Source organism: Chelon labrosus (assembly GCF_963514085.1).
Source record: "Chelon labrosus genome assembly, chromosome: 4".
NCBI classification, from domain to species: Eukaryota; Metazoa; Chordata; class Actinopteri; order Mugiliformes; family Mugilidae; genus Chelon; species Chelon labrosus.
The window spans coordinates 19,033,427-19,061,310 of record NC_140340.1 but is presented as its reverse complement, the minus strand read 5'-3'; the positions used below and the strand labels follow the sequence as shown (position 1 = coordinate 19,061,310).

The window sequence follows — 27,884 nt, the reverse complement described above, 5'->3', positions numbered from 1 at the left end:
ACCTCCAAAAGTTACAAAGACATGGTGGATTATAATCTGTGCTTTTTTTAAAAAAATAAAAAAATAACAAGCACCATTATGGATTCAGACTTTGTAAATGCTACCTACTAATTACAAATTCACTGCCAAAAGAAAAAAAAAAGCTTACTTACCGAAAAAAATGCAAAGATCCCTCACATCCTTGAGGTTGGTACGCACAGTTTACAGGTTTCAAACTAACAATTGTTTTAACATTCCTACTCTTAATAGATCTTGAAATGTAGTGCACAGGTGCAGCATCACAGAGTGGCTGTTAATGGTAACTGTCAATCACAAGTGTCTACTGTGATGTCACATCCTGTTTTTATAGCGTATATAACTACATAACTAAAACGAAACTCATCACAAAATGGACACTTGAAAATACAAGTTAACTACCTAAAATATCAGAGACCCCCTTTGGAAGAAAAACTTATTTGATGTGTACTTTAATGTTTTAGTTTGGCCCAAGTCTGACCCACTAAGATGGAAGCGGTGGGAGTAATACTGGGACCTATGCCACATGCTTTGGCTTCAGGTTTGAAGAGACACTTTTCTACACTCTATCAGACCTGAGCAGCATCGTTATTTTACAGTTCACCCCTGTACCAGGCTGTGAATATGTTCATCTCTGCTGTAAAGTTTGGCCTTTTAACGTTGACGCTCAAATCAAAATGGTGTTTATTTGAGGTTTCAGCTTTTAATTTGTACCATGTCAGTTGAATTAAATCTGCATAACTGTCATATTTCAGCAAATTTGCGTCTAGACTTTCAAAGTAGGGAAAATTGGTGGGTGAAACTATCTAAATCGAATCCGATCAAAAGGCCAGTTAGGCTAGGTTTAGACCATTAAAGCTGCAACAAAACAAGATTATCAAAAAACAGATACATTGCTGTGCTGCTGTTAATTTTAGTAATTATACTCTTATTTTTTGTGCTACTTACGGCTTAGCTGATCAGTTCTCTTGTTCACAACATTTCATTGCACTGTTAATCCTGCACATGACAAATAAACGTGAATCTGAATCAGAAAACATTTCATTTATTGGTTAAGAGATGTTACAACTTGTTATTGGACAAAGCTATGGTAGGTGGGTGTTTTGCAACTACTTTCTGCAAGTATGCACAATATGTATGACAATAGTTTTGGATACATTTTAGAGTTTCGTTGATTATACATTCAGTTGCCTCTGTTTCAGCCATAAATTTAGTTTTTCTGAATATGACTATGTGAACACACCATCATTATATGGTTGATCTTTTGAACGCTTGTGAGGTAGATAGTGTTAAACTGCACATTTAATTTTCAAACATTTCCAAATTCATTCTATTTAAGGATTTACATTTAACAACAGACAAATCACAATTAAGATATCAATTGTACAGTGATTTCTCAGTCAGTGCATCAGGGGTGATTGACTTGGTTGACAAACCTAAAACTGATTTTGTCATTTAATTATCATGACAACAGACAACAAGTGTCTTACAGTGGTCCCATTATCAAAAGAGAGAATTAGAAAATAAAATAAAAAAAACAATGTATGAAACAATGAAATGTAAAACTGGTAAAAACAGGATGATGTGTCTGGGGAAGGTCAGCAGAGAAGTCGGGTGAGGGTGAGAAGGGCTGCGATGCTTGAAAAGACTGGGCGTAAACCGGCTGCCTCGCTGCGTGCCCTACAGTGGTTCTTGTTCTGGCCGATACAGGCTGCATAGGCCATTACGTGGGGGATGTAGTTCTGCTCATGGACCCCGTGGAGCAGGTGAGCCAGGGGACCCTTAGCGAACACAGCCACATCCTCTCCTCCATGAGTCTCCGACTTCAGAGGTACAGCTGACTGGGCCAGATAGTTGTTTTCCTCTGAAAGGAAGGGACACAAAGGAAAAGTGTACAGGCCCAAATAATGATATATGGGGATGAGGATAATCAACTAACGGCAGCCTTTATAGAATTAGAGGTGATTTTTCTTTAAACCGTTATCTGAACATTTGACACCACAGGGCAAGAAACTTTTACTTACCGTAATTGACAGTGGAGACATTCTCTCTTGCACCGTTGACAATTTTGTAACCTGGTCCGTTTCCGTATAAAATGGAGGTGAATGGCTTCTGATCAACATCACTCAACATGGGAGCCAGACCTGTGGATACGGATAGAGTTTTAGGCATTACTATCACAACCAAACCATAACCCTGAAAGCTCAACACACAGTGCTTCAAGTCACAAACTGTACCACACAGGTCTACAGTATGCAGTATCCATGACATCCTACGTACCAAAAATTGTGTTTCCTCTGGGTGTGTAGCCTCCGAAGTTGAACATGTGAGAGTGGTCAGCGGTAACGATGGTCAATGTATCATGAACGCTGGTGATGAGACCTGCTCTGCCGATGGCCCGGTCCATCTCCACAGCTTCATGCAGGGCTTGCTTGGCTTTACCCTCATGGTGTCCGTGGTCAATTCGGCCTCCTGGAAGAGGGGTGAACATTCCCATTTAGCTATTACTACACTCTTAAGGCTGGGATATGCTTGTACACACAAAAAGTGGTTGCAATAAGAACCCGGGAGGACATCAGCAGAGGTAGTTTGGCTTTCCTGGACTGTCTGGTGCATGTGGAAGAAGACCGAAGCCTCAACATTGAAGTGTATAGAAAACCCACTCACACTGATCAGCACTTATTATTTACACCACGCCCTGGAACACAAACTAGGAGTCATCAGAACACTTCAGCACAGAGCACAGACTGTTCCCACAAGACTGGATGGTAAGGTGAAGGAACAGGAACACATCAAACGGGCACTCAAGACTTGTGGATATCCCTTCGTCAAAGGCTCAAAAAGATATCCCAGAAAGGACAAAGAGGAGGAGAGCAACAAAAGGAAAAACATCGTCATCCCCTACATGGCTGGAGTATCTGAAAAACTCAGGAGAATTTTCAGAAATCACTGCATTCCAGTTTGTTTCAAACCAGGAAATACACTTAGGCAAAGACTGGTCCACCCAAAAGACAAAACACCCAGGCAAAAACAGAGTAATGTGGTGTACGCTGTTCAGTGCAGTGAGGAGTGTACAGGCTTATACATTGGGGAAACCAAACGACCCATCCATAAACGCATGTACCAACACAGGAGAGCCAGCTCATCAGGAAACGATTCAGCGGTCCACCTACACCTGAAGGACAAAGGGCACTCCTTTGAAGATAACAACGTCCAAATCTTAGCCAGAGAAGACCAATGGTTTGAAAGAGGAGTAAAGGAAGCCATCTATATCAGACTGGAAAACCCTTCTCTGAACAGAGGAGGTGGACTGAGATTTAATCTGCCATCTATTTACAATACAGTTTTAACTTCTGTCCCCAAAAAGTTTCAGCCCCATTCACACCTTGACACTGGAGCCTCTGACGGACAAGAGTGAGTGACAAGAGATGACGGGGACAAAAAAACAGTACCCCCTCAACGACAGGTAAGTACCCAACCTTTAATAGAAATTAGCTACACCGGTTTCTGGTTGGTAATACAACAAGCAAGTTTCAGTAGGAGTTCCCATTTAAACCTCAGACTTCCCACCAGTCCCCTAGAACTGAAGAAGCTACTCAGATGAGTGGTGAAACGTCTTCTCAAAAAACTACAAGTCCAGTTGCCTTTTTTGAACAGTCTGTTTTGGATACAGTCTGATCAATCTTATCCCTAAGTAAAAAGCCATCGTGGCTCTCTAGCCCTCCAATCAGAGGAGGCGAAAACACTGATGCTAACGTAGGCCTAGGAATGCGAACTTGAAATGTGATTGGTTAAGAGGACAGTGTCATTACATTGTATTTCAAGCTTTAGCTGCCTGCAGTTTTAATTGTGAAGGCCCACGCAGATTTCTTTGACTCCAGCAACACATGATGGCTGAAATGTGATTGGATAAAAGTTCTAATGCATAGTTACACTGTTAGAAGAACCGCAGCTGAGAGACAGACAAGCCACAATATCAAAAGAATAGGCTACTGGGAATCATTTCATAAGATTAATGGGAAAATATTAAAATGTAAGTCAAAGTTTAGGCCAGCAGAGAAGGCGCTGCTGACCCTGACGGCCCACCACTGCTCAATAATTATCAAACTCAAACGTCTTGTTCCTGTTGTATCTAATATTGTATTAACAGTCTGTTTGAACTTTTGAAGATGGCAAAAGGGTAAAAAATATACAGATACATGTTGCTTTCGAACTGTAAAAGCTGAGGGACGTTTCATTGTGTGGTGCACTGTTAGTAAAGTAAAATTTTCCAGTGCCCCATTATATTTGAAAGGATCGAGTAGTTTGAGATTTTTAATGTAGATTCCATGGAAACACAACATAAAGGTCTGGTGGTTTGCCCATCTTTTAGCCATAGTAAAGCCAAGTCATCTAGCTTAAAAGCAGTCTCACTAATCACAGCCCATCTGTTATGGTCCTGGGTTTCCAGTGCATCCGGTGCTATTTTTTGTTCTCTCTTTCCCTGCACTCTCTCTTCGTCATTACGCTCACCTGGGCAGGCAACGGGCGGAATCACCTGACTCAGCTGCGGCCTGTTATCAATCAACTGTCCTTAAAAGGCTGGCTGTGGCTTCCTTCCAGTTCCATATAATTCTACATGTTACGGTTTGTGCCAGCTCTCAAGTCTCCACTTGCCCTTTTGTGGAAATCTCTCATTGCAACATAGAACTTATCTCCTCCTGTTTTTTTCTATTTTGCCTCCCTACCAGATTCCTGCCCTTGCAACCACTTTGGTCTTTTTGTTTCCCTCGCCCCTGAAGTTTCCAGCGCCTTTTGTTTGCCCTCCTTGCATTTAAATTTTTTGCTCTGGGATTTACTTCCCTGCTGAGTTTTGTTAAACTCACTCTTATTGACTTTAACATGCAATGCTTGAGTCTCTTGCTTTGGGGTCCGGCCTCCGGCTGGACAGACCATTACACCCATAAACATATATAGATAGACGCGACATTGAGCGCTGCCGTCTACTAGAGCGGCGTGCCTACAGGGCGGCCATCTTGGAACAGGGCCACTCGCTCCTACAGCGCATTACATCTATGGAGGAATGGGGTTTCTACACAATAAAAGTGATCATAAATCGCTCAGTTGAAGTCCGGCATCTTTTCTTTACAATCCTCTGTCAGAAGCTAGTCTGCTGATAACATGAAGTAAAAATTGTATTTGGGTAGTAAAACCATATTTTTATCATATCTACATGTGTGACGTTTTTAACAGTTCAATACGTTTTGAAATCGGTCCAAAATTCAGCGAATAATTCTACTTTGAGATTGAGGAGTACCTCTTTCCTTCGTATGTTCATGCACCGCTGCCTCTGCGAGCCCTGTACCAAGATGGCGGCGCTTTAGGCACGTCCCTCCACAGTCAATGTCGCGTCTATCTATATATTAGTGATGGCGAGATGAAGCCTCATGAGGCATCGAACCACTTGAGCCAACTGGTTCGAGAAAGGATTCATTTCTCGAAGCTTCATGTGCACATGAAACCACCTACTGGCCAGGTGTATAACCACATAATGTGTGATGCATTGATTTTTTTGTGTCTGTAATTAGTGATGGGCAATCGAGGTTTTGTTGAAGCCTCGACACGTGATTAAAAAAAGGTTCATTACTCGAAGCTTCAGTGACTCCGTGCTCTATTTTTTGTATCTAGTGGACAATAAAATGTAGTGCAATGGAGACGTGTCTTACTGGTTCATGCTTGTGTGGGACTTGATTCGCCATGCACATTCCTATTCGACTACGTTACATGGATATGTGGTTTAAAGTTGATTATAAGAAAATTATATACATACTAACAATAAAAAATAAAAAAACAAACAAACAATGGGAATCGATCCCTTGATTCAATAACGAAAGACCGGTGATTTCACAGTGTGCCACTAAACCCGTTAATGGCGCTCGGTTGTCGTTGGACCATTTTCATTACGTCACTACTACACTCTGTGGACCGTCATTAATTTGCACTAATGTTTATGTTTCAGCGCTTACGTCAACTATTTTCTTTTGCTCTTGGTATCATGGTTTAGTAGTGTGACTATATATAGTCAGAAGTGCGTGTATAGTTTTGGGCTATAGTTTTATATTAGATATATATCTATATCTTATCTGTATCTCTCTCTCTGTCTTATCTATATATACCGCTATTTAGGACTATCTATGTAACTATGTCTATCTATCAGTACAGTGTTATCTAACTATGTAACTAATTTATCTATTTCTCTCTGAATCTCTAATTACGATCTATCTCCACAAAATACGCAACTAACTCCAACTACAGCAACAAACCACTCTGCAAAGAAACATTCAAATGAGCACCACCAAATAGGGTATCCGGGAAATCCCTGAACACACTCGATCCGCCAAGTGATTCACATGACAAACCGAACCCCTCAGGTGATTCGTTTGCTGCTGAAGCGTCCGAAGCACTTGAGTGACGTCTGAAGCAGTTCAAGTGCTTCGAGTGACGTCCGAAGCACTTGAACTGCTTCGGACGTCACTCAGCTGCTTCGAACGAACCACGCCTCGGCACAGTAGTTCGATACAATTGCTTCATGAGCTACGGCGCATGTGTCGGAGCCTCGGGTGTCAGAGGGCCATCACTATCTGTAATGGCTCTTGGGAATGACTATGAATTACAAAAAAGTGTATGACCAAATAATTTCTCTACTTAAATTATCACAGGTGTATGATATTTTTTGAATAAAACACACAATATATATTGTGTGTGTAACTTTTCCCAAAATGGTAGTATGATATGATATGGCAGGTTGTGTGTTTTTCCGTCACTTTAGGCAAATGGCATGGGCTTAAACAGGCAGAGGAAAGTGAAAGTGCTTGTGGAACTAGGAAGAGGGCACTCATTATGTCTCTTCCTAGCTGGCTCCATCCTCTTACCTATCTTTCTCTCCTCACTCTCCTAAATCTTCAAACTATATCTCTCTTTTTAAACTATCCAAACTATCTCCAAATTATATAAACTCTATCCAAACTCCGCAACTTGACACTCTATCAAAAACCCCGAGGGGTTTATAGTGCTGTCAAACCTCGCGGGAAAATCAGAACCACTTTCTGAATCAGTCACGTGGTACAACCGGGCAGCGAGGCTTCGGACGTCATTATTTTTGGCCCCTCCCCTAAATGAAGCAAGCCTCGATACGCGCTTCGCGGAAACCCCGCCTCCATTCTCGACACACGCTTCGAAGCCTCGACACGTCTCGTAACATCACTACTATATATGTCTATGATTACACCACCCTGCACTTTCTATCAGCTGTCACTCATATGTCTTCTGTTATATGTTGCTATGGGGTCCACATGACCACAGCACAAGCAGGCCATGGTCTCACAAATGAAAGGCTATGATGCCCCTTTAAGATTTCCTTGAAAATGTCAAAGTATATCAGCTTTACATCAAACTTCAATTCTTCATGGAGAGGATGTATCCTTTAGAATGAACATGTAAGTCTGCAAAATTTAATGCCACTCCATCCAAGTGGTGTCCCAACCAAAGAACTGTAGCTCTCCCTAGCTGCCACCATTGCAAAAAATAAATAAAACCTCGACAAATCAACAGATTTGAACAAGAATTCAGCCTGTTCCTCAGTGTAAAAGAACCAAATGGTTTGGAGAATGTTTTACTGCAACACATTACTGTATGAAGCACATTATTGGCTAACCTCACTCTGTTCAGAGAGAAAAAAACATTTATCAACACTGTTAAAGCTATATTAACAAGCTGCCTAGTATTTACTGCATTTAACACAGACTATTTATGTTTTCAGAAAGAAAGGTTTACAGTAACTGTAACCTGAAGCTACATTAGCTACAAAGCTAACATAGCAGATTCTCGGACAAAATGTTTGCAGTCGAGTGTAGGTAACGTGATAGAGGGAGAAGTTTGCCTTCAGGCTTTTCTGTCAGACAGGGTCAATTTTAACCCAAACCAGGATTTTTTAAACCCTTGGTGTCACTTGGGACACAAAGCCCAGGCTCCAGGGTAAAAGTCCTGTGTTGGCCCCTTTCTTCAGCCATGACCTCCTCCTTGGTCTTTATACTTCCTCTCCTAACTTCCTATGGGCATTCTGCAAGGCTTTCTGACAAAAAAAAAGCCCTGCAGGCATATGTCACAATAAATAATGTCTTCGATTAGGCATAACTATGAGATTATTTCAGTTGTTTCATCTCTGTTTCAGAAAGCAAACCTGTGTTTTCCCAGTAACTATTGCTTTAATAAACCTAATGATAATGTCAAATGGCAACACACCAAAACACTGCAAACAACATGCTCTCACTGATCAGTCGTGATGCCCAAATCGTGTACACTAATGACTATAATCGGCCTAACAACCAGAGGGTATATCCACGCATAAAGAGACATTCAGGGTCCAAATCTGTAATCTCTATAAATCTGTAAATCTCTCATAAAAACTACGACCCAAAACCTTAACTCTCATGTGAAAATTGTTCCATATTTTAAATGGCATGAAAGCCACACGCTGCAAACTGTAAGATAACAATACCACAGCTACAACAGCAGCACCAATAGATCACCTTTTCAGTTATTTTAGTTTCCAAAAGTCCAATGAGCAGATAAGTGGATGACAAATTTAGTACACCAGTGTGACACATCTTTGTGAAACCGACACCAGAACACGACACGGCTATTAAATATTACCACACAAAGGGCTATAATCTCACCCTCAACAAGGAGGTAAAATCCATTGGGGTTCTTCCTGAGGATCTTGATGGCCACTTCCACCATCTCTGTCAGTGAAGGATCAGTTTCACGGTCTCTCTCCAAGTCGTATGTCATATCCCCGGGTTCAAAGAGACCTGAAAATGGTGCAAGGAGAGAAAGAATATTACAAATAGGAAAAATGCCTACAGAAAATGAAAACACAATGCTTTTCATTTACGCTTCAATGAGAGTTACATACACTGAGACTCACCCAGTAAGTAATCCACGTTGTTAGGGTTCAAGGATAAGAGCTGCTTCCTGTTCCATACATAATGGCCTTTCTGAGAAAGAAAGAAAAAAAATACAGCACCCATTTAATATGCAACATATGAAAATGTAATTTGGTAGATAGAGAGGAAGCGAAAAAACGAGAAAAGCAAAAAGCAAGAAAAACATACTTTATCCTTCATTCTGTCAGTCCATTCCTGAATCAGGTTTCGTCTGTCTTTCCGTGTGCCGCTGTGCTTTGCTAAATTAGGGTATTCTACGTCTGAGTGGTTTTTGGGGATCATGTATTTCCTTCCACCACCCATAATCACCTGAAATGCCACAAAACCGGAATTAATCACAAGAATTTTACGACCAAATAAAGCATGGCCTGTGTGAGAAAGAGCGGCATTTAAAAACAACAAAACAAACTGTAAATCAGCTTTAAAATGTAGCTCCACTGTTTAATTAAATGTCAAAGTGAACAAAGGCAGGTGATGTGCATCTTTCAGGTCAGTGCAACCTAAATCATTTGCTTTCTCAATTAATCCATTCATTGTTTGGGACATAAAATCTTCTATAAACAGACATTGCTCATGTATATATCCAAGGTGATGTCATCAAACCGTTGCTTGTCTCGTAACACTGACTCAAGCCCACAAGACTGCACTCATGCTATGATTATGTCATTGGAAATCATGTGCACAAAATACTTCAAATGGTCAGTATTCAATATCAGCTGTAAGTCATAAGATCATCAAGAAGCCATCAAAGCTAAAACTTTGTCAAGCTAACCACCAGGCAAATTAGCGTAGGAAATGCAAAGGTGGAATAAGAGGCATGCTGACATGCTGCTGTGAGGATATACTTAGACACAGCAGTACTTTGAATTAAAAGCCACCGTTAGCACAATGACAGTGCTAGCATGCCTATGGTGCTGCAGGTCTAATGTTTGCCATGTTTACAATCAAAGCTTAGCTTTTTTAGGATGGCCCCACTGTCAGGACAGGCCACCATTAACCCCCTTAAACCTATGAAGGCACTACAGTGCATCAACAATACTTCACGGCCGCCCGTAGGGACCCCTTCTGTCTACCCTAGTTTTGAGTTGAGGGATAGCAAACGTAAGTCTCCGCTTGGATCACCACTGCTTGTTATTAGCATTAGCATTAAAAATAGCATTTGACTTCAGCTGATTCAAGTGTGATTAGTTATGATGATACTGGGTCACAGAACAATTTTTATTCTATTTTTTATTTTTTATTTGTATTACAGAATACAAGAGTCCTAAAAGCCATCATATGTACATTGTGCCCACCAAGAGAAACATCCACTTGGGTCACACCAAACAGTGAGATTAATGGAGATGGGGTAATTGTTTTCCCACGTAGTCTAGAATAGGTCTATAGACTGCCATAGTGCATATACTTTGGGACATGACCAAAACATATGCAGCAATGTTGCAGGAGCTTGTTTGCATCAGTCACATATAGGGTCAATATCTGTCTCAGTCTCTGACAGTTTGTCCAATGAAGATGGTGCACAAACTTAAACTGGGTTACAGTATGCCTGAGGCATATTGAAGAAAAATGCATTCTCTCTATGATCTCCTGCCAGATTGATTGATTGACAAGGACATTTCCACCGATCAGCCACAACATTAAAACCACTGACAGGAGAAGTAATTAACATTGACCATCTTGTGACAATTCACTGTTCTGCTGGGAAACGTTTGGACCTGGCATTCATGTGGATGTTACTTAGACATGTACCACCCACCTAGACCAGACCAGGCACCCCCACCCCATAGCAATGACACTCCTTGATGGCATCATTCCCAGCAGGATGCAGCCTGACACAGGCACACACAAAAATGGTTTAGGAACAACGCAAAAAAACATGAAACTCAGCACAAGGTGTGCCCCTCCCCTCAACCCACTGGACCCAAAGGCCCCCACTAACAACATTCTGTTACCAGACACCACAGGACACCCTCAGAGGGTCCATGTCCATTCTCTGATGCGTCACAACTGTTTTGGAGGAACAAGGGAGACCTACACAATATTAGGAAGGTGGTCATAATGTTATGCCTGATCAGTGTATATCTCTCCAATGGTATTTGAGATATTTGACTCTATGGTAAACAATCAATGTGAACCACGTGGTGCTTGCAAAAGTCCTTGGTGCTGATTCTCTTTGGATCATGAATGTCCATTCAGAGTTATGTGGCAATTCATCCAGTAGTTGTTGAGTTATTTGTTAAAACAAACATCTAAATGATCGATCAGTTAAAAAACACATACTGTAGATGCCAACTTTTGACTCACATCAATGTTGGGAATGTTTTCCATGAGTTGTCTGGCGATGTCCTTGCAGCCGGCCTGCAGCGCTTCAGCTGGCATTTCGTTGTCGGAGTACCATTCTCTGTCCACACAGTGAGCGTAAGCAGCACTGGGAGTCGCATGGATGACACGAGTCGTGGTCACTATTCCCACGGACTTCCCTGCAGTGTGCACACAGAAGTGGCTGTCTGAATTAATGTTTGGTTAAAGCACAGGTTCAGACTCTGACGAAATACAATCTTTTTAGCACAAAATTCCTTCTTTCTGGTCCGTGTCTCCACGCTGTGGTTCAGTCGAGGCAGAGAAATTTGTAACAGAATGACTGAGACATTCTGCTGCAACACCAAGCATCAATGAATGCATCAATGTTTTTCACCATAAAAATATAATAGTAATTGCAAGGATGTGAAGAAGTAAATCGGTATAGTAAAATCACCCATTTGCTCTTTTGCTTTTGTTTTTCTTTGTGCAGGAGGTCAGCCGTTGCCTGCAGTGATCCCTGAGGAATGATTGGATTTCCTGTTATCTCTGACCCCTGAACCCACCCACACACACACACACACACACATCCTGACCCTCACCCATCCTGAACTTATCCCCGCCACTGCCCTCTGAAAATCCATGGTACACATTCCTTGTACATCTGTCTCCACTACTGTGGCGCACTTGTAAAGGGTAAAGGGTAAAGCAAATCAGAGGTCCTTCATTGGGGATAATCAGCAAAGGTAATCATCTCTCAAGCTTTCGATCCAAACTGTTTTGTATGAGATGTCTTGCAATTTAGTTTTCTGGAAGTGAACTGAAGGCTAACTACCAACTTTAAGAAACATATTAAAACAGAGGCAGCAGATGCTCCACATCAAGGCACAGAATGACGATGCCCACATAAAGAAGTTGGTGTGGACAAAATAACTCTTTTGGTCAAATAAATTTCACTTACAATTTGCTCTAAGGCTAACTTTGGTTCAAAGGATGCACAGCTGAACACAGAAATGAGCCGACTGAAGAAAAGAAAAGTGTATTCAGAGCACCACTTTCAAGAACACTTCAAAGTCATTGCTCTGAGCGATCAAGCCGTCGCTCCGTGAGTATTCCCACCTCACAGTAACATCACCTACAGACATAGTCTCCTCAGACATAAATTGCATTACAATTCATAAAATTACAATTCTGCATCCCCTGTAGACAAAATACTGTGGAAATGTTTACGCTCCTTTAATGTCACTGTACCTGCATCCTTAGCCCATTTGAGGATGGATGTGACCTCGTTGCCCTTTGTGGTGTTACACTGGGAGCGGACAGCGGCTGCACTCACGCCCACCGTGCCCTCGTTGGCCTTAACCCCGCAGAGGTAAGCTGTGGCTGTGCCGGCGCTGTCTGGCACCTGTGCGTTAGTGTTGTACGTCTGCAGAGACACAAGCCGATGACGTGTGGTCAGATTTGTTTCTAGTCATACTGATAAGCTTGCGATGGGCATGACAATTACAAGACTCGTGTTCTTCCTACAATAACAATATGCTTTTGCAGAGTTAAAGGACATGTCTTGAATTATTCTAATTGTCGACAAATCCCATGAAAAGAGTTCAGTACAACGCTAACTTAACTCTGTTAAACTGGTCACAAATATACACTAGTTTTAAAAAAACTGATTATGTTATTGTTAGATATAATATTTTGGGGGACTATTTTAAGTCGTGGATTAATACACATTTGGTGCACTGGAGCATATTCATGATTGAAATTATAATGATAATTAGCAAATGTGCCAACATTATCCAGCTTCTTGAACGTAAACATTTGCTGATTTTCTCTTTTGTTTCTTCTGCAAATTAAATATGTTTTTTTTTGTTTGTTTGTTTGTTTGTTTTTATGCCTGCCAGCGTGCAAGCCATTTGGATTTCAATATGCGGTGTGTTCAAACCGATACAAAGAAATATGTAATGGGATAGTCCTACGACCAGTCAGTGACGTTTTAGTGTAAACAAATTCTGATCCTCAGATGGTGTGTATGAAACGACTTGATTGGCCCGGCAGGTCTTTGCGGCGGCAGAATCAGTTCCCAACATAGCAAGTCCAGACCAGCTTCTCCTCACAAACATTTTGAAGGCTTTTGATTCCACACTATTCCTGCCAATTAAATGACAAAACAAATTGAACTTGTAAGCTTGCCGTTCGAGTTTTAACATCAGCCATGAGTTATGAGAACACTGTTGCTAGGCAACTGTTGTCGCCTAGAAGCCGCTTAGGCTAACAACCAGGTAACTTAATGTAGGAGAAGAAGAGGTAAATTGAAAGGATGACGCTCTTTGGAATATCAACATTTTACCTCTGACATATTATAAAATTGCAAAGAAAACTTACAACATATTGTCTAAACATCCACTGAAGCCATTTCTGGAAATGCCTGCAAACATGTCACAAAGTTTTGAGATTTAGCCTTCAGCTAAATCCCTTTAGTCGTCTGCAGGAATATGTGCAGTCTTTAACTGTGCACTGTGTCATTTTAGTTGCAGCTTTGAGCTTTAATAATTAGTCGTTGATCAGATCTTTAGATATTTTGTTTTTGCATGAGCCGTTCCATACAGATCCTAATTTTTAGACAGTGCGATGGTCTGCACTGTGTCCCACTTTTTTACTCGAAGAAAATCTCCTAATCATGTATCCTCTGCATAATCCAAAGAGATCCTGTTTGTCACCAGGATTATGACATTATTTTATTTCTATTTCATTTTTATGATTCACTGAGGAGTATCGGTTATTTGTTTTTGCAGAACAATTGAGCTCCGTGACAAAGAGGCTTTTTTGGGCGTATCTACATAGATATCACTGGTTACTTGATTCAATCTATTGTTTGCTTTGTTGACAATAAGAAAAATAGAGACGTGTCTTAAAGTTTAAATGGTTCATTTAAGGTCACAGTTGCTGATGATTTGTGAGGTATATATGATCTATTCTGCGATTTGAGATTTTATTTTTTTTAAATAAAGCTGTAACATAACACACAGCCCGTATAACGTGACACACCCAATGACCTTGTCAGGAACCGATTCCCAGCCACATCAAGATCAATACATTGTGCCATATGATATGAGAGTTAGACCTTGGCCAAAGATACAAAGGGGAACTTGTCCATCTCCAGCTGCGTCTCTTCCCCGCTGTGTCCTTGCATCTGACCCCTCAGTATGCGAGCTGCTGTCACCGTGGGAATGCCCATGCCTGAACACCAAAAGCAGGTTGACTTTTAGGATCGGTTTTCCCTCAGCAGGGACTCATCAAACATTAACGATTTTCCTTCACTGTTTCTTTGTCCTAGTTCTCACAACACACGAACATGATTTGCTTTCATTGACATTTCAGAACAGGATATCTGCTGTTAGGTAAAACACTTTCTCAGATACACATTACTTCAGAGCTGATGCTAACCAAAGCAGATACACAAAGGCCATAAAGATGAGTGACTCTTTCGTAATTAATCAGTAACTTGGGGGGAGAATTTAACTTTTTTTCTGTGCGTGGTTCATTTGTAAAAATGTAACAGTTAAAATGTTCCTACGCATCCTACACTGAACCTCAGGATTCTTGCATTGTACACAGGAAGGAAAATGAGTTGTTTTATAGGTAGCCTTGGACTGTGAACTGGATGCTGGTTGCATTCTGTGCCTTTGAAGACTCCCCTGCCTATTTGAGGCTCAGATTTGTTTAAGAAAACAGCAAACAGTTTGTTGCTCCTTAAACCTGTGATTTTCCTGGTATAAAGTAGACAATACTTGGCAAACATATACAAGCCAGACAACCGTTCCCTGTTTTTTCCCTGCCGTGCCAAATTCTTCTTACATTTTTAAGATTATGCTTGTTATACTGTAACTGCAACGTGACTGTGAATGCACCACGGTGCAAGAATGCCATGATGTGCCTGTAGTTCAAAGATAGATAGATAGATAGATAGAGAGAGAGAGAGAGAGAGAGAGAGAGAGAGAGAGTGAGAGAGAGAGTGAGAGAGAGAGAGGATAAAAGTTTTTGTGCAACCACTGAGCGGCCCAGCACAAACAGAAGCCCGGTGATCTGGTGGCAGCAGGGTTGCTTTGTTTGCAGCTATTCATTCTCCTCACGTGTTAGAAAACATTTAAAAAATCTCATTCATCTTCTAGCATCTATCACCTCATTCCGGATTAAATAAAACAGCTTGTAATTAATCTATGAAAGTGGTCGGGGTTCTGCACAAATAAGTGATGAGCTTCATGAAGATCAAACTTTCAAAACCTCTTGCCACAAATCAAAAGATGCAAAAGATGAAAAATGCCAGGGCTTACCGTCTCCGAGGAAGAGGATGAGATTCTTTGCTATGTTTTTATTGAGATCTTGCATCTTCAAAGCGTTGTCCAGGGTCTCCTGCGCCCAAGTGTTCCAAAACTTGGGATCTTTCTCTTTTTCTGAGTGTCGGAGCAAACAAGTCTGGTTAGATGCGGATAGCTACAGGGAATCGACATATACAGGCCCGGCTTAAATAATGTGCAGTGTGGCGAATGTGGAGGAAACAAGTTTTAAGCAAAAATTCTCAAATGTGAATATTAGGAAGTTTTTTTTCCCTCTCCCATTATAACTAGCTTTTGTGACTTGCTCAGATCAAATCAGACATGTCAGGACTTCGGTTATGGAAAACTGATTTAGAGGCCAAACTATATATCAAACAATCAAAACAATAATCATGTTTTCAGTCAACCCAGTCAGCTGAAGGATGGATCTTATTTCATACGTTATGACACCTTTTGCTTTGAAAGGTTCACAATAATTAACCTGGACAAATATCTCCTCCAGGGCAGCAGGATGAAATCAAACCGATACATTACTTCCAGATTATGCACTGACATTGATTGACATGCTACATCATACATCTGGTAATTTTGGTAGGTGATTATAAGTCACTGCCCAAAACAATGCCCCTCAAATATGAATATTTGTTTGTTTCTTTATTCCACCAGCATAACAAGCTCAGTTTCTTTAAGTCTGGCACTTGTTCAGATCAAACAAGACATGTCAAGATGTTCTGTTCTGGCCAAATGATGAACCACAAACACGTTGTCAGTAAATCAAATCATCTAAAGAGACGTCTGGAATCCATGTTCTGTGCATTCTACTTGTCAGGACTTAACTTGGGGCTCAAGAAAGCTGTCAATCAGTTAATTGAGACGATAATCGTGTTTTCAACCAATGCAGTCAACACTAGGATTGCACCATACTGATATATTATCTAAAGATCATGCATTGACTGTCATACAATCTGAGCTCTGTTCCAAGATTGTAACCACAGCATGTACAATTGAGCTGAAACTAGCAGATTAGTTTGCCAAACAAATAATAACTGATTGAGGCCACGCAAGTCATTTTCTATACAGTTTCTATATTTTGTATTTATATTTTTGTTACTACAGTGCCTTTCCTAACATTGTATAGTGATTTCTATATTTTATACTTCTTTTTCATTCTTAACTACCTAAACTGTTGAGTCTGAGAGCCTTGCACAAGATTTCCAATGTGCCTGGACTATTGGTTTATGCACAAATGGCCAAATAAAGAACCTTGAACCTTGAACCTTGAACCTTCAGAAAAAAAAAAGCCAAGGTAAGTGATCCCTGCATCTCAAATGTGAATATTTGGTTGTTTCATTACTCTCCCATTATAATAACATGTAAAGACACTGAGTTTCTTTCACGGTTTTAGGAGAAGTTTTGTTATGAAATGTGATGACTGCACCTTGTCACACAGTAATTACACAAATATCTCCTTCATGGCAGCAGGATGCTCCATCTTTGAAAAGTTATTTAAACAATGAATTCCTGTTATTTTCGGGGAAAAACTGAATTCAGAAATGTCCTGCGTAAATAAAGGGCTCCTAAAAGAAACTTGGAAATCTTCAGCATGTGCTGCACATTTCCTGTCACACTATAAACGTTCGGAAACATGTTGTTGGTTTTTTTTTGTTTTTTTTTTACTCACAGCACAGTCACTTACCAGGGAACGGCAGCTTCCCCAAACTCCCCGAGATCAGACACGAGCAAATGACAAGCAGGGCTGTCGCCTTCATGCTGTTATCCGTGTGCGGCTGACGGATTGCCTGAGATAACGTGCCACTTTGAGGCGCTGAGGGAGGCTTGTGGCGGCCGTGTCACAGCTGCAAAAGAATGAGAACATGGGTGGCGATTAAGTATGTGTCACGTGGAAGACACCGAGTCTGACACACAAGTTTAATGTGTATTTATGCCGGGATGATTTCACTAAGCAAACGTGTTTCAGGAAAATAACACATGAGAGATGAGGGGAGGTGAGCCATGTAGACAGGTATTCATCCTGCGGCGTAAAAGTGTCTCCTCGTTTTTCTTAATGTGCAGTTTGATGGTTAACATTTTTCTCAGTTTACCCAGTCTTTAAATTAAAGGCTCTACTCATAAGCTAATTTTTGAGCCCGTAGTAAATAGAATATATTCCAAGAACATCTTAGATATCCTTCTTTACATATCCTGGAATTTAAATGATCATATTTTAAGGATAATAGATGTTTCATTCTTGTGGTGACTGGTGGCATTTTCTTGTTGAAAAGCAGCATAAACAAACATTGTCTCTAAAAAGGAGACATTGTGGAGCTGAGTGACGTTACCAGTTTCCTTGTATGCTCTCCAAATAAAGAAGCAGGCACATTGAGGCTGCAGGGGGAGGCAAAAAAAGAAATAAATAAAAATCAAGCACAACCATCAAGGTTGCAGCGTGAATGAAAGATATGTCTTTGATTTGTTGGCCTCTCCTGTTAAAAAGGGGACCTCTCCAGCCCACAAACACTTTGCAGGAGAAACAAAAGAAGAGCGTGGTAAAGTTGAGCTTGAGGCCTCGCTGTGAATGTAAGTACTCACAACAGGGGCCCTCATGGGTTCCTGGCATCAGGCTTTCAACTATAATTATCCACACCCTCCTCCTTTCCTCCCCGCGCTTATAGTCAAGGTCATTTTAATGGGATTGAGCTCCATAGCACTGCAAGGTTTAAGAGCCATAACAAAGCCGATTAAAACCAAATGATTGACTGGACACGTCCGCCTCTGAAAAATGAAGAAAACTACTACTGATGGCGGTGATTGCAAATACCTTTTATCTAAGCAGTTGTGACATAAGGCCTCTGGTGTGAGTCCAGTGCAGCGTTGCGCACAAACATCTATGATTCCCTGCCTTCTTAATTGCATCAGATCACATAATCACACTCTACGTTGCTTCCTATCAAGCCCTGGCCTGTTGTCTGTACAATATCTATGAACTCATCTCTTCTTGCAGATAAAATTCAAATAAGTTTTTTTAGACTTTGCTAGCACTTCCAAAAGCTTGTCTAGACATGTCAGGATCAATCTGGATTAATGAGAAGGAGACAAGTCTGAACCAACCTGGAAATATAATAATATTAATTAAAAAAAGTCCACCACCAACTAGGCAGACGTCAATTTATACTCATCCGCCACAACAGTAGAACCACTGACAGGAGAAGTAAATAACATTGACCATCTTGTGACAGTACAATGTTCTGCTGGGAAACTTCGGGACCTGGCATTCATGTGGATGTTACTTAGACATGTACCAACCACCTAGACCAGACCAGGAACCTCCACCCCATAGCAATGACACTCCTTGATGGCAGCAGCCATCCCCAGCAAGATGCAGCCTTACAGGCACACACACACAGAAAGGGTTTAGGAACAACTCAAAAAACATGAAGAACAGCACAAGGTGTTGAACTGGCCTCCATATTCACTAGATCCCAAACAGATCAAGTATCTGTGGGATGCACTGGAACAAGCCTGATCCACAGAGGCCTCTCCCCTCAATGCATAGGACCCAAAGGCCCACCACAGGACACCCTCAGAAGGCCCATGTCCATTCTCTGATGAGTCACAACTGTTTTGGAGGCACAAGGGAGACCTACACAATATTAGCAAGGTGGTCATAATGTTATGCCTGATTATTGTAGGTTGGTATAATAAAAGGATGCCACATTGATGCCAGAGTGGAATTCCTATTACCATTTCTTACATGCATCAGGAAAGCTGAGGCTACCGTCTCAGAAGCGACCAGGTCCACCCAGAGGAATCGAGGCTGCCAGTCTGCAGGTGAAATAGCAGAGCAGCACCACAACTGCCATCAGCAGGGCAGCAGTCAGCGCAGTGGTCAGTATAACATTATATCCAACTTCAGTCATGGTGTCACCAAACATTCAGCTGCCTCGGTCAATCCAAAGTGGTGTCAGACGGGGTTAAGTTTGCCAGAAACAAATAGCTTCACCTCCTTTAGCTCTTTCCTGAACTGCTGCTGCCCCTGCTGCTGCTGATGCCTGAGGTAGGCAGGTCCAAAGCAGGGATTAGGCTTTTAATTATGCTCAGATCATAACAGATAAAGGCTCATGATACGTGAGTGCTGTGTCTTGTCTTCGGACAGACATGATTGCATTATCTTTCCTGTCTCTGTTCACTCTGCGGCCACTTCTTAGATACAACTTGTCTTTCTTCTCACACCAGGCTGCCTCACCAGCCTCTTGTATGCACACAGAATATCCAACACTTCAACCGAATTTCACACACAAATGGGAGTCATTGCATATTATTGCACCGTGATATACATTATACGTTTATAAATCAAGTTACGTTCACTTCTTAATGACTAAATCAGGACTTTCAGTGGCTTTGCAACATAAAATCATGTTTTAAATTATAATAAACGAATTGAAATTGTGCTGCAAAAGCCCTTCGGTGACCAGCACTTAATCCTGGTGGAAATGGCAGGAGTAAGAGGGACTGGGCGCAACAGATGACCAAAAAAACAAAAAGAGAAAAATCAGAAGCGGTAAATTAACATCGCTTTATAATAAAAATTAAATGGCAGCAATAGAAAAGCAGACAACGAGAAGAAAAACGAGAACAAAACGAGCTGATCTCATACATTTCAGCCTTTTCCCCGACAGCGTGGCTTCTCCAAAATCAACCTCTTATGTGAGGAAAGCAGGAGAAAAAAAGTTCATTGTAGTTTTACTTACTGCAGGTGGTTTTCCCGGAGCAGAAATCTACATCCAAATGTGCACACAGTTCATTCAGTCCTTCACCTTGAAATGTGTCCTTGTCGCTGCTTTCACGATCCTTTTTATAAGGCCACACTTGTTCGACTCCGGCTCCCGGGTCTGAGAATAGCGGTCTGTATCCCACGAGGGAGGAAAAACAAAACCCCTTAGAAATAGCGATGCCCTGCCATTGCAGCGGGACTAGACGGTCCTAGAGCTCCGCCTGCCTGACGACCCGTGCGTTGTTCCAAGGACAGAGCAACCATTAACTGTGGTGCAACGCTAGTGGAAGTGTCCAGTCCAAAGTACCAAAGGGTTACTAAAATGTTTAAAATGTTTACCAAAAAGTTTCTGCAGTCAGTTCACTCAAAGAGAAATATGTTTGCGAACATATTTGCAAATATGTGAAATTAACAATTTTCATAATATGCATTAATTACACTAATTAATCCAAGCAGAAAAAGTTTTTTTTTTTTTTTTTTGTATTTCAAAACTGGTCAATTTGACCCTAAACATAACAGGAGGACGTTTCCATTTTCATAATGTCAATCACTGACTTAAACCACTGATGAAAATACTTTGAAGATATTTCATTTTTAGTATTTAGAACTGAGTGTCTGTGGAGACATGGCTGCTCAAAATCACTAGCGAGGCAGTTATTGTGACCCAGACACCTACCCGTGATTAATGATCAGTCATTAGCTCCGCCCACTTCTTCTGGTAGTGGTTTATGGATAAGACTTCAAGACTTCTACAAGTTAATACAAAATAGAAATAATATAAACAGTTCCAGAGGTACCAACAGATATATTGTCCAGAGTAAGTGTGTGTGTCTTTTTTTGTTTTTTGTTTTTTTGTTTGAAAGGTTATGAGTTTGTTTGAGTAAAGGGAACCCAGTAGCAGCGACAACTTTAAATGACTGATGATGTCTCCAAGGCGAAAAAGTTTGGATCTCTGGGAAATGAGGTTCAAAAACATGCCTGTAATTACCACTTGTTGACATAGGTGTCGCCAGAGAGAAGGAAAGTGAGTATTAAAGAATCAAGTATTAAAATTACAGTCCTCATTTGGCTGATGGACTGACTTGTCCATTTAAAAGTCCTTTAAATAGACATAAGTCAGTAATGTTAAGGGTATAAGTATACAAATAAATACAAACAACAACAGAAAACATACAAAACAATACAATATCACCTACCATATTAAATTAAGCCATATAATTAAACTATATTTTTCCTCTGAAATGTAACAGGAAAGAGGAGAAGTAACTTCTCGGCTACAGCTATCTCAGATTGTATTTCAGTGATTAAAAATAATTTTACCTTTACTGTTTGAACTAGTGACAACAGTAGACTATGTTTTACTTATTGTAGATTATTTGATTATTACTTAATTCTTACTGGTTGCTATTTATACTGATTCTTATTTATATTTTTTTAATATTTTGTATTGTACATGCTTAGTTATTTGTACTGATCCCATATGTTACTGTTCTACTCCTGCAACTGCAACACTGTCATTATGTGATCTCATGTTACCTCACTTTACTTTATTAAATTATAATATGCAGTTAGATAAATACTCTTCAAATGAATCACTCCGTTTGAAAGTTAAATACATTTACTACACTACATATGTAAATGAATATGTTTTATCCAGTGACTGTTACTCATCCCTCTTCCTTGCTGTCCACTGCGTCCTCCTTTGGGTGTCGCTGTAGGACCTGCTTGCTGAACAGTGAAAACATGAATACCTCTCAATTGTCAAATGAACTGTAACATTTTCTGTACGCTTGTTTTCGTTACTTCTCTTTAAAACTCGCAATAAGTTAATTTGCATGTAATTTAACAAGGAATCCGCAAGTCATTCCTGGGCACATGTGTTTGATCACCTTTTCCTCAATATTTGCTGTCCAGTATTTGAACCCACCAGCGTCATTTTAAACAGGATCGATTTTGTTGAATGTATTTGTTTTAATGGGTAAAGTCTGCCAACGCATTTCGATTGGATCCAGAGCATCCTGTGTCCTTAGAGAGGTCTCCCTGGAAAATCAATATTTACAGAGGAGAAGCAGATGCAGTAGGCTAAGGCCAATCAAGAGCTTTCACTGAGCACATTGGAGCCTCTGTTTTTATGTTTCTTTTATTATCCTCACCGACTTCCGCTATTGTTTCTTTTGAGGTCTGGTTTATTAAAAAAGTCATTTTAAAATAGCTTTAGTTAGTTTGTTGAGGCTTCACTGTGCCGGCACAAGACTATATTAGGCGACATCGTAATACTTTATGTACGGTCTGCATTAACGTTAAATGCGCGTGAACGGTATGTGAAATGTCAGAGATAAATTTAAATACATAAAGTTAAATATAAATATACACACCAGTTAGCCTATTTATAATTCAAAGACAAATGTGTAGTGCATTCATGTGTTAATTAATTAGTGTAATTAATTAATTAAATATTAATTTATAATTGTTTTCTCAGGTGTGGAACTTAAGTGCTTTTGAGTGGGGTAAGCTAACCTTTGGCTAGCTAGCTGTGTAATTATCAAGGGGAAAACATTAAACAGATGGACTATGTTAGGCTTTGCACTGCATGAACTGGGGTGGGTAAAAAAAAAAAAAGAAAACCATAAATTAAAAGTTATCTTAATGGACTCAAAATCTAAGTGACCTTTTTTAAGAGGTAGGTATCCTAATGGGTCAGCTTTACACACGGAGATTCATTTAGCCCGGGTGTATTTTTAGATACTTGTACGCGAGTGGGTGATGGTTTCCTGGGAAACGACGCAGCGGGGAAAAGTTTCGGCAGGACGTGAACTATCTTGGCACTGAAGCGAAGACTCTTTGGTTGTTTTAGCTGAAGCTCGCTGGCTGTCCCCTGGTCAGAAAGCGCACCGGAGTCACAGCAGCGGCGTCGGACCGCTTGACAGGAAGGTAAGAACCTCTCCATGCTACACATCCGTCCACGCCAAGAACACGTCCTCCGACTGTACACGACGCTAAGATTTAGCGTGAAGTAAACGGGTTAATTATCTTTTTTATGGAGTGACACAACTTCACACGTGTTCATTTGTGCGCTGGGGTTGATTATTACAGGCGTGTGCCTAGTTGTTGACAGGAGAGAACATGTTTTTTTTGTTTTTGTTTTTTCCAAACTGATGTAAGTCTGTGATTATGTTTCTTATATAACTACAGGGGAGGCTATATAAGGAGCACTGCATGAAGTTCAGTGACCTTACCGTGCCTGTATTGTGTTTTAAATCTCTTCTGAAATCGCCGTCATATCCCAACTGGGACGGGAGGTTTTGCTGATGCATTAAAAACACACTGACTGGCCAGAACATTAGGTACAGCGTCAAACGTCCTGCACTAAGTCCCCCCTCATGACTGTCATGATGTTCAGTTTGTGGTGACACAGTGTGTGTGATAGGTGGTGATTCAGCTTTATGATCACTGTGAAGGTTGTGGTTCAGTGGTGCTGTTAAACTGGACTGAGTTAAAGTGTCTAAATAATGGGAACATGCGTGGGTTCAGCACTGCAGTTTAACCCGAAATGAAAACACTGTTAAATCAACAGCTCTCTCAGTTATTTATGCAAATGCTCACAGCCATAAACAGCTGTTTGATTTTACTGTCACAGAATGAATGTTGACTTTCACCGCCTTGCAGTGAGCTGAATATATACTCACAAGCATATGGAGCCTGTCTTTAAGAAAACATTTACTTTCCATGTTGCGTCAGTGGCATTGTGCAACATGTCGGTGCTCTTCTATAATATGTTTTGCAACAAAAGCCTAAAAGGCTAAAATGAACTGAGTGATTTTACATGTAGGTAAAGGGTCTGTTTCTTCACCAGAGCGCATTTCTCTTGCATTTCTCATCATCACAGGCCGTGCACTTCTCAACTTCCTTTTACTTAATGCGTTTTCATCTCAATCAAGTACTAGTTCTGCTTTTCTGCCACTTCCTCTAATCTACGAGGCACCTAAAGCTGTCAGCACTCAAGTTAAAATCAGTATAGATAGGTTTATTTTCTCAAACGAGTGCAGGCACCACAGACAATAGAATACTAATTATACAGCCTCCTGCCTTGGGTGATTGATTGTTATACTCGGGGTACTTGGTTTACTCTGCAGTTACTCATTACCTAGGTGTGATCGGGAGTGTGCTGCAGGGCGCCATAACAACAGCAGGAACAGGTAATCTCCTGTTATCTGCCTGTGCAGGCTTCCATGTGCCACTCCTTTTAATCCTGACCTTATGCTGAAAAAGTCTTGCTTGGTGCCCTTTATAGATATTAAAGAGAATACTGTACTGAAAATATAGAGCATCTTGTCACGTCGAGCTGATTGAACATAAAACATGACGTGTGTGACGTACTTTCACGCGTCACCTGAAATGTGCACAGAGTAATGATTTAGTCATCTGCTAACCGGGAATCTGAGGAATTTCAGGTTAAGAGCCTGAATTTTGAAACCCACACGAGCGACAATGCAAGCTCTTTACTTTGGCTAAGCAGCAGTGCACATGAAACGGTGAACTTAACACCAAAAGTGTTATGATTCTGGTAAAGTACCTCAGCTTAGTTTAACAATCCTACTCCAGAGGAGGATAAAGCCGGCTGCCTGGGAAAGTATTTATTTTTTTTTGTCACTAAGACTTCATTATCAGGGTGTTTTCTCCAAAGGAAACATCCCTGCTCTGTGGCGAGAAGAAATTTCCAGTGCTGTCTTGACGTCAGAGGTCAGGAGCTAAAGCCTGAGACAACTTTGTCTTATCTGCGGCCTTCAGATAAATATAGTTTAAGTTTTTTTTTTCTTTTTTTTACAACTGAAGTGGCTAGTGGATGAGTTTGTGTCCACACATTGAGTCATCATTGCAGGTCGTTTGCTTCGTTTAATATGTGGACACACGGACAGCTTACACACACACAAGCACATGCTGTACGTGGCGCAGGGTCAAGACCTTGCATACAAGTCACGGGGGGGGGGGGGCGCCGTAAATGGTGACACGCTGTGTATATCCCACTAACACTCCAGTAAACAACCTCATATATAATACAGTGGCAGCGTGGGCATGTGCACTTCTAATGCCATGTTGAACTGGGTGATACTGTTTGTACTTGTTGTAGTCGTGTATGTGTTTGACGTTGGGGTATTCCTGGAATGTTTTCTCGACCTCTATCTCCTCCTTTAGGATTCACGTGAAGGGGTCAACCGAGGCCTGAAAAGAAGCCGCTGTTTTGTCGTACCTCTGGTCTCTGAGTCACCTCTATGTGACAAACAAGTTATGAGCAAGTTATTGGTCAGTACTGATAAGAAGAAGTCGGATTTCAACGGGAATGTGCTTTCTAATCACAGTGACAAAGTTTGAGGCTCAGACTGTCGCTTGTTCTCTGCATGTCGTCGTTAATTACTGATCTTATGTGGTCTGCAACCACATCTAGCCCTAGCATCTCATTAACTTACCATGGCGGTTGACTGGGCCGCCTTTATTCGGATGCTGAATGTGTAAACTGGCAGCCTGCGTCAAACACGCCAATAAATCATCTGTATTCTTGCACGAATTTAACCTCCCCCCGCCCCCTTTTCTCTCTTAATTATTTAGAAATAAACTGTCAAACACTGTGAGCCACAGTGCATGCAGCGTCCAAACACAAACATACTCCAGTTATTCTTGGAGGAATGCCCCTTGCGCTACAAATAATCGCCTGGTTTGCAGGATCAGTGACGAATTACTGACGCAGGTTTGAGGTTTACGGCCTCGCTCAAAGGCTGTGGTCCCACGCCGTTTCCGAGAATCATACCATACTGCCAGCTTTTCCTTGGGAAGACTTCTTCACGCCAAGTGGGACACCATACTTTTCAGAGCTGACCTTAACCACAGAGTATTAGCGCGAGACGCCCGTCATTTTGTGTTTTCTAATGGCTCCCACTTGCCACTTGGCGTGACTTCCTCTAAGGTTGGGCATCAACAGGAAGATCCTCAGTAGTCTTTTAAGATGTTTTTCAACGCAGGCCTCCTATCCTAGTTGCACGTAATGACACCATCGTGAAATATAAGCGTATAGTACTTCCTGAGAAATGTCTCGTAACAGGAAAGGGGAAACAATGTTGTCACTGAGCAGTGATTTGGCTCACGGGCGACAATCTGTGTGGCAACATATGCAAGTACATCTGCACAGGCCCCGATGCCAGGAAAGAGTTTGAAAAAACAGTGAATACGTGCAGAAGAATGTGTGACGACAGCAACGTGGCCTGTGCCAGCGGATACCGCTATTTGTTGTTCTGCATTGTGATCCAAAGCACACCAAATGATTAAATCTGGGGTATTTTATTTTTTTTTCTCCATATAATACAGATCAGTTTGAGTAATTCTCTAAGCCACTGAAGCTGTCACGGGAGCAGCGATGGACGAATTGTAGGCTAAATATTGATGGAACAAAAGAGGTATGCATGTCAAAAGGGAGACAGTCAATGCATGCTCCCATTAGACATTTGCTTTCAGCTGTAGGTCATTTGAAACCATTTGTGTAATTGAATGTGTCCCCAAACTGTTGGTGTCCTCTTACTTTAACACTCCCCAACCCTCCCTGTCTCTCTCCCCGTCTCTCTGTCTGCATCACTCATCACTTTAGTCCTCCATCAGACCTCTCATAAGCTGATTGTGTGAGTTGGCTGAGCTGCTGCTGGGCTTTCAAAGAGTTTATAAACACCCCCGCACAGGAAGGGTTTGGACATATGTACGATTTGACTCTACTTTATTGTGTTAGGTTTAAGATAAGGCAGAAGGCATTTCCCTCCACCCTGTGTTACTGGCTTTGATTAGCAGCAAACTAGTTTGATAAAAAACACGTTTTTAAGAAGAATCTGTGCTCCCGGTTTGCCTGGAACTCTCAGGGATGTTTGTGGTGGGAACATCATTTTTTTTTTTCCTCGAAGGCATGTTTATGTGAAACAAGTGGGAAGTAAAATAAAGAGTGGATCTGCGACAGTATTTCTCCCCGGCTGTGTTTACAGGAAAATCTAATCCGTCTTAATCAAGTAAATATTTAAACTCACACAAACCCATGGCTGGTTTGTCTTGTGGTCACGGAATTGACATGGGTAGAGTCAAGCCAGAGCATGAACGTCACTGCCCAGAAGTATAGCGACAAAGACTGCACCGAGGGAACAAAGGTTATTTTTGGATGTTGGTGTTAAAATATTTCAGTTCAGGCAAAACTGTGGCATTGTGTTGTGCTTGGGAAGGAGCCGTTTCTCTGTCAGGCTGACAGGCAGCTGGGGTTAATCATTGCCCTCTTAACACTGCTGGCATTGTAGCTTAACAAAATTAGATGTAAATATGCTTCAGTAGCGTCTCATGTTTCAGCTATATGGCCTTTGTTCTCTAGTGTAATTTAGTATGTGTTGGCTCCATAAAATAGTTGATAAAAAATTGAATAGGTTGATTATTACCGACCGTTACAACCTTCATGTGAACAAT

General features: G+C 41.1%; 1 protein-coding gene across 1 annotated transcript; it reads right to left on the bottom strand.

Annotated features, from left to right (window-relative positions):
• Positions 1-239: 239 nt before the first annotated feature.
• alpl (alkaline phosphatase, biomineralization associated) lies at positions 240-20,540 on the bottom strand. Its single transcript, XM_084543376.1, has 12 exons — positions 20,380-20,540; positions 17,328-17,487; positions 15,629-15,748; positions 14,419-14,534; positions 12,549-12,723; positions 11,304-11,479; positions 9,168-9,308; positions 8,981-9,050; positions 8,730-8,864; positions 2,296-2,487; positions 2,040-2,159; positions 240-1,879 (listed from the first exon to the last, which is right to left on the bottom strand). The coding sequence occupies exons 2-12, from the start codon at positions 17,398-17,400 to the stop codon at positions 1,614-1,616; spliced, it is 1,584 nt and encodes a 527-aa protein (XP_084399502.1). The 5' UTR covers positions 17,401-17,487; positions 20,380-20,540; the 3' UTR covers positions 240-1,613.
• Between the last annotated feature and the right edge of the window lie 7,344 nt (positions 20,541-27,884).

Bases quoted from the DNA above. Each gene is read 5' to 3' on its own strand.
- alpl (XM_084543376.1), bottom strand. From the start codon at position 17,400: ATGAAGGCGACAGCCCTGCTTGTCATTTGCTCGTGTCTGATCTCGGGG. The intron at 15,749-17,327 runs GTAAGTGACTGT...TCCGACACTCAG, and splicing joins GGGGAAGCTGCCGTTCCCTG to AAAAAGAGAAAGATCCCAAG. The intron at 2,160-2,295 runs GTACGTAGGATG...CCGTATCCACAG, and splicing joins CAGAGGAAACACAATTTTTG to GTCTGGCTCCCATGTTGAGT.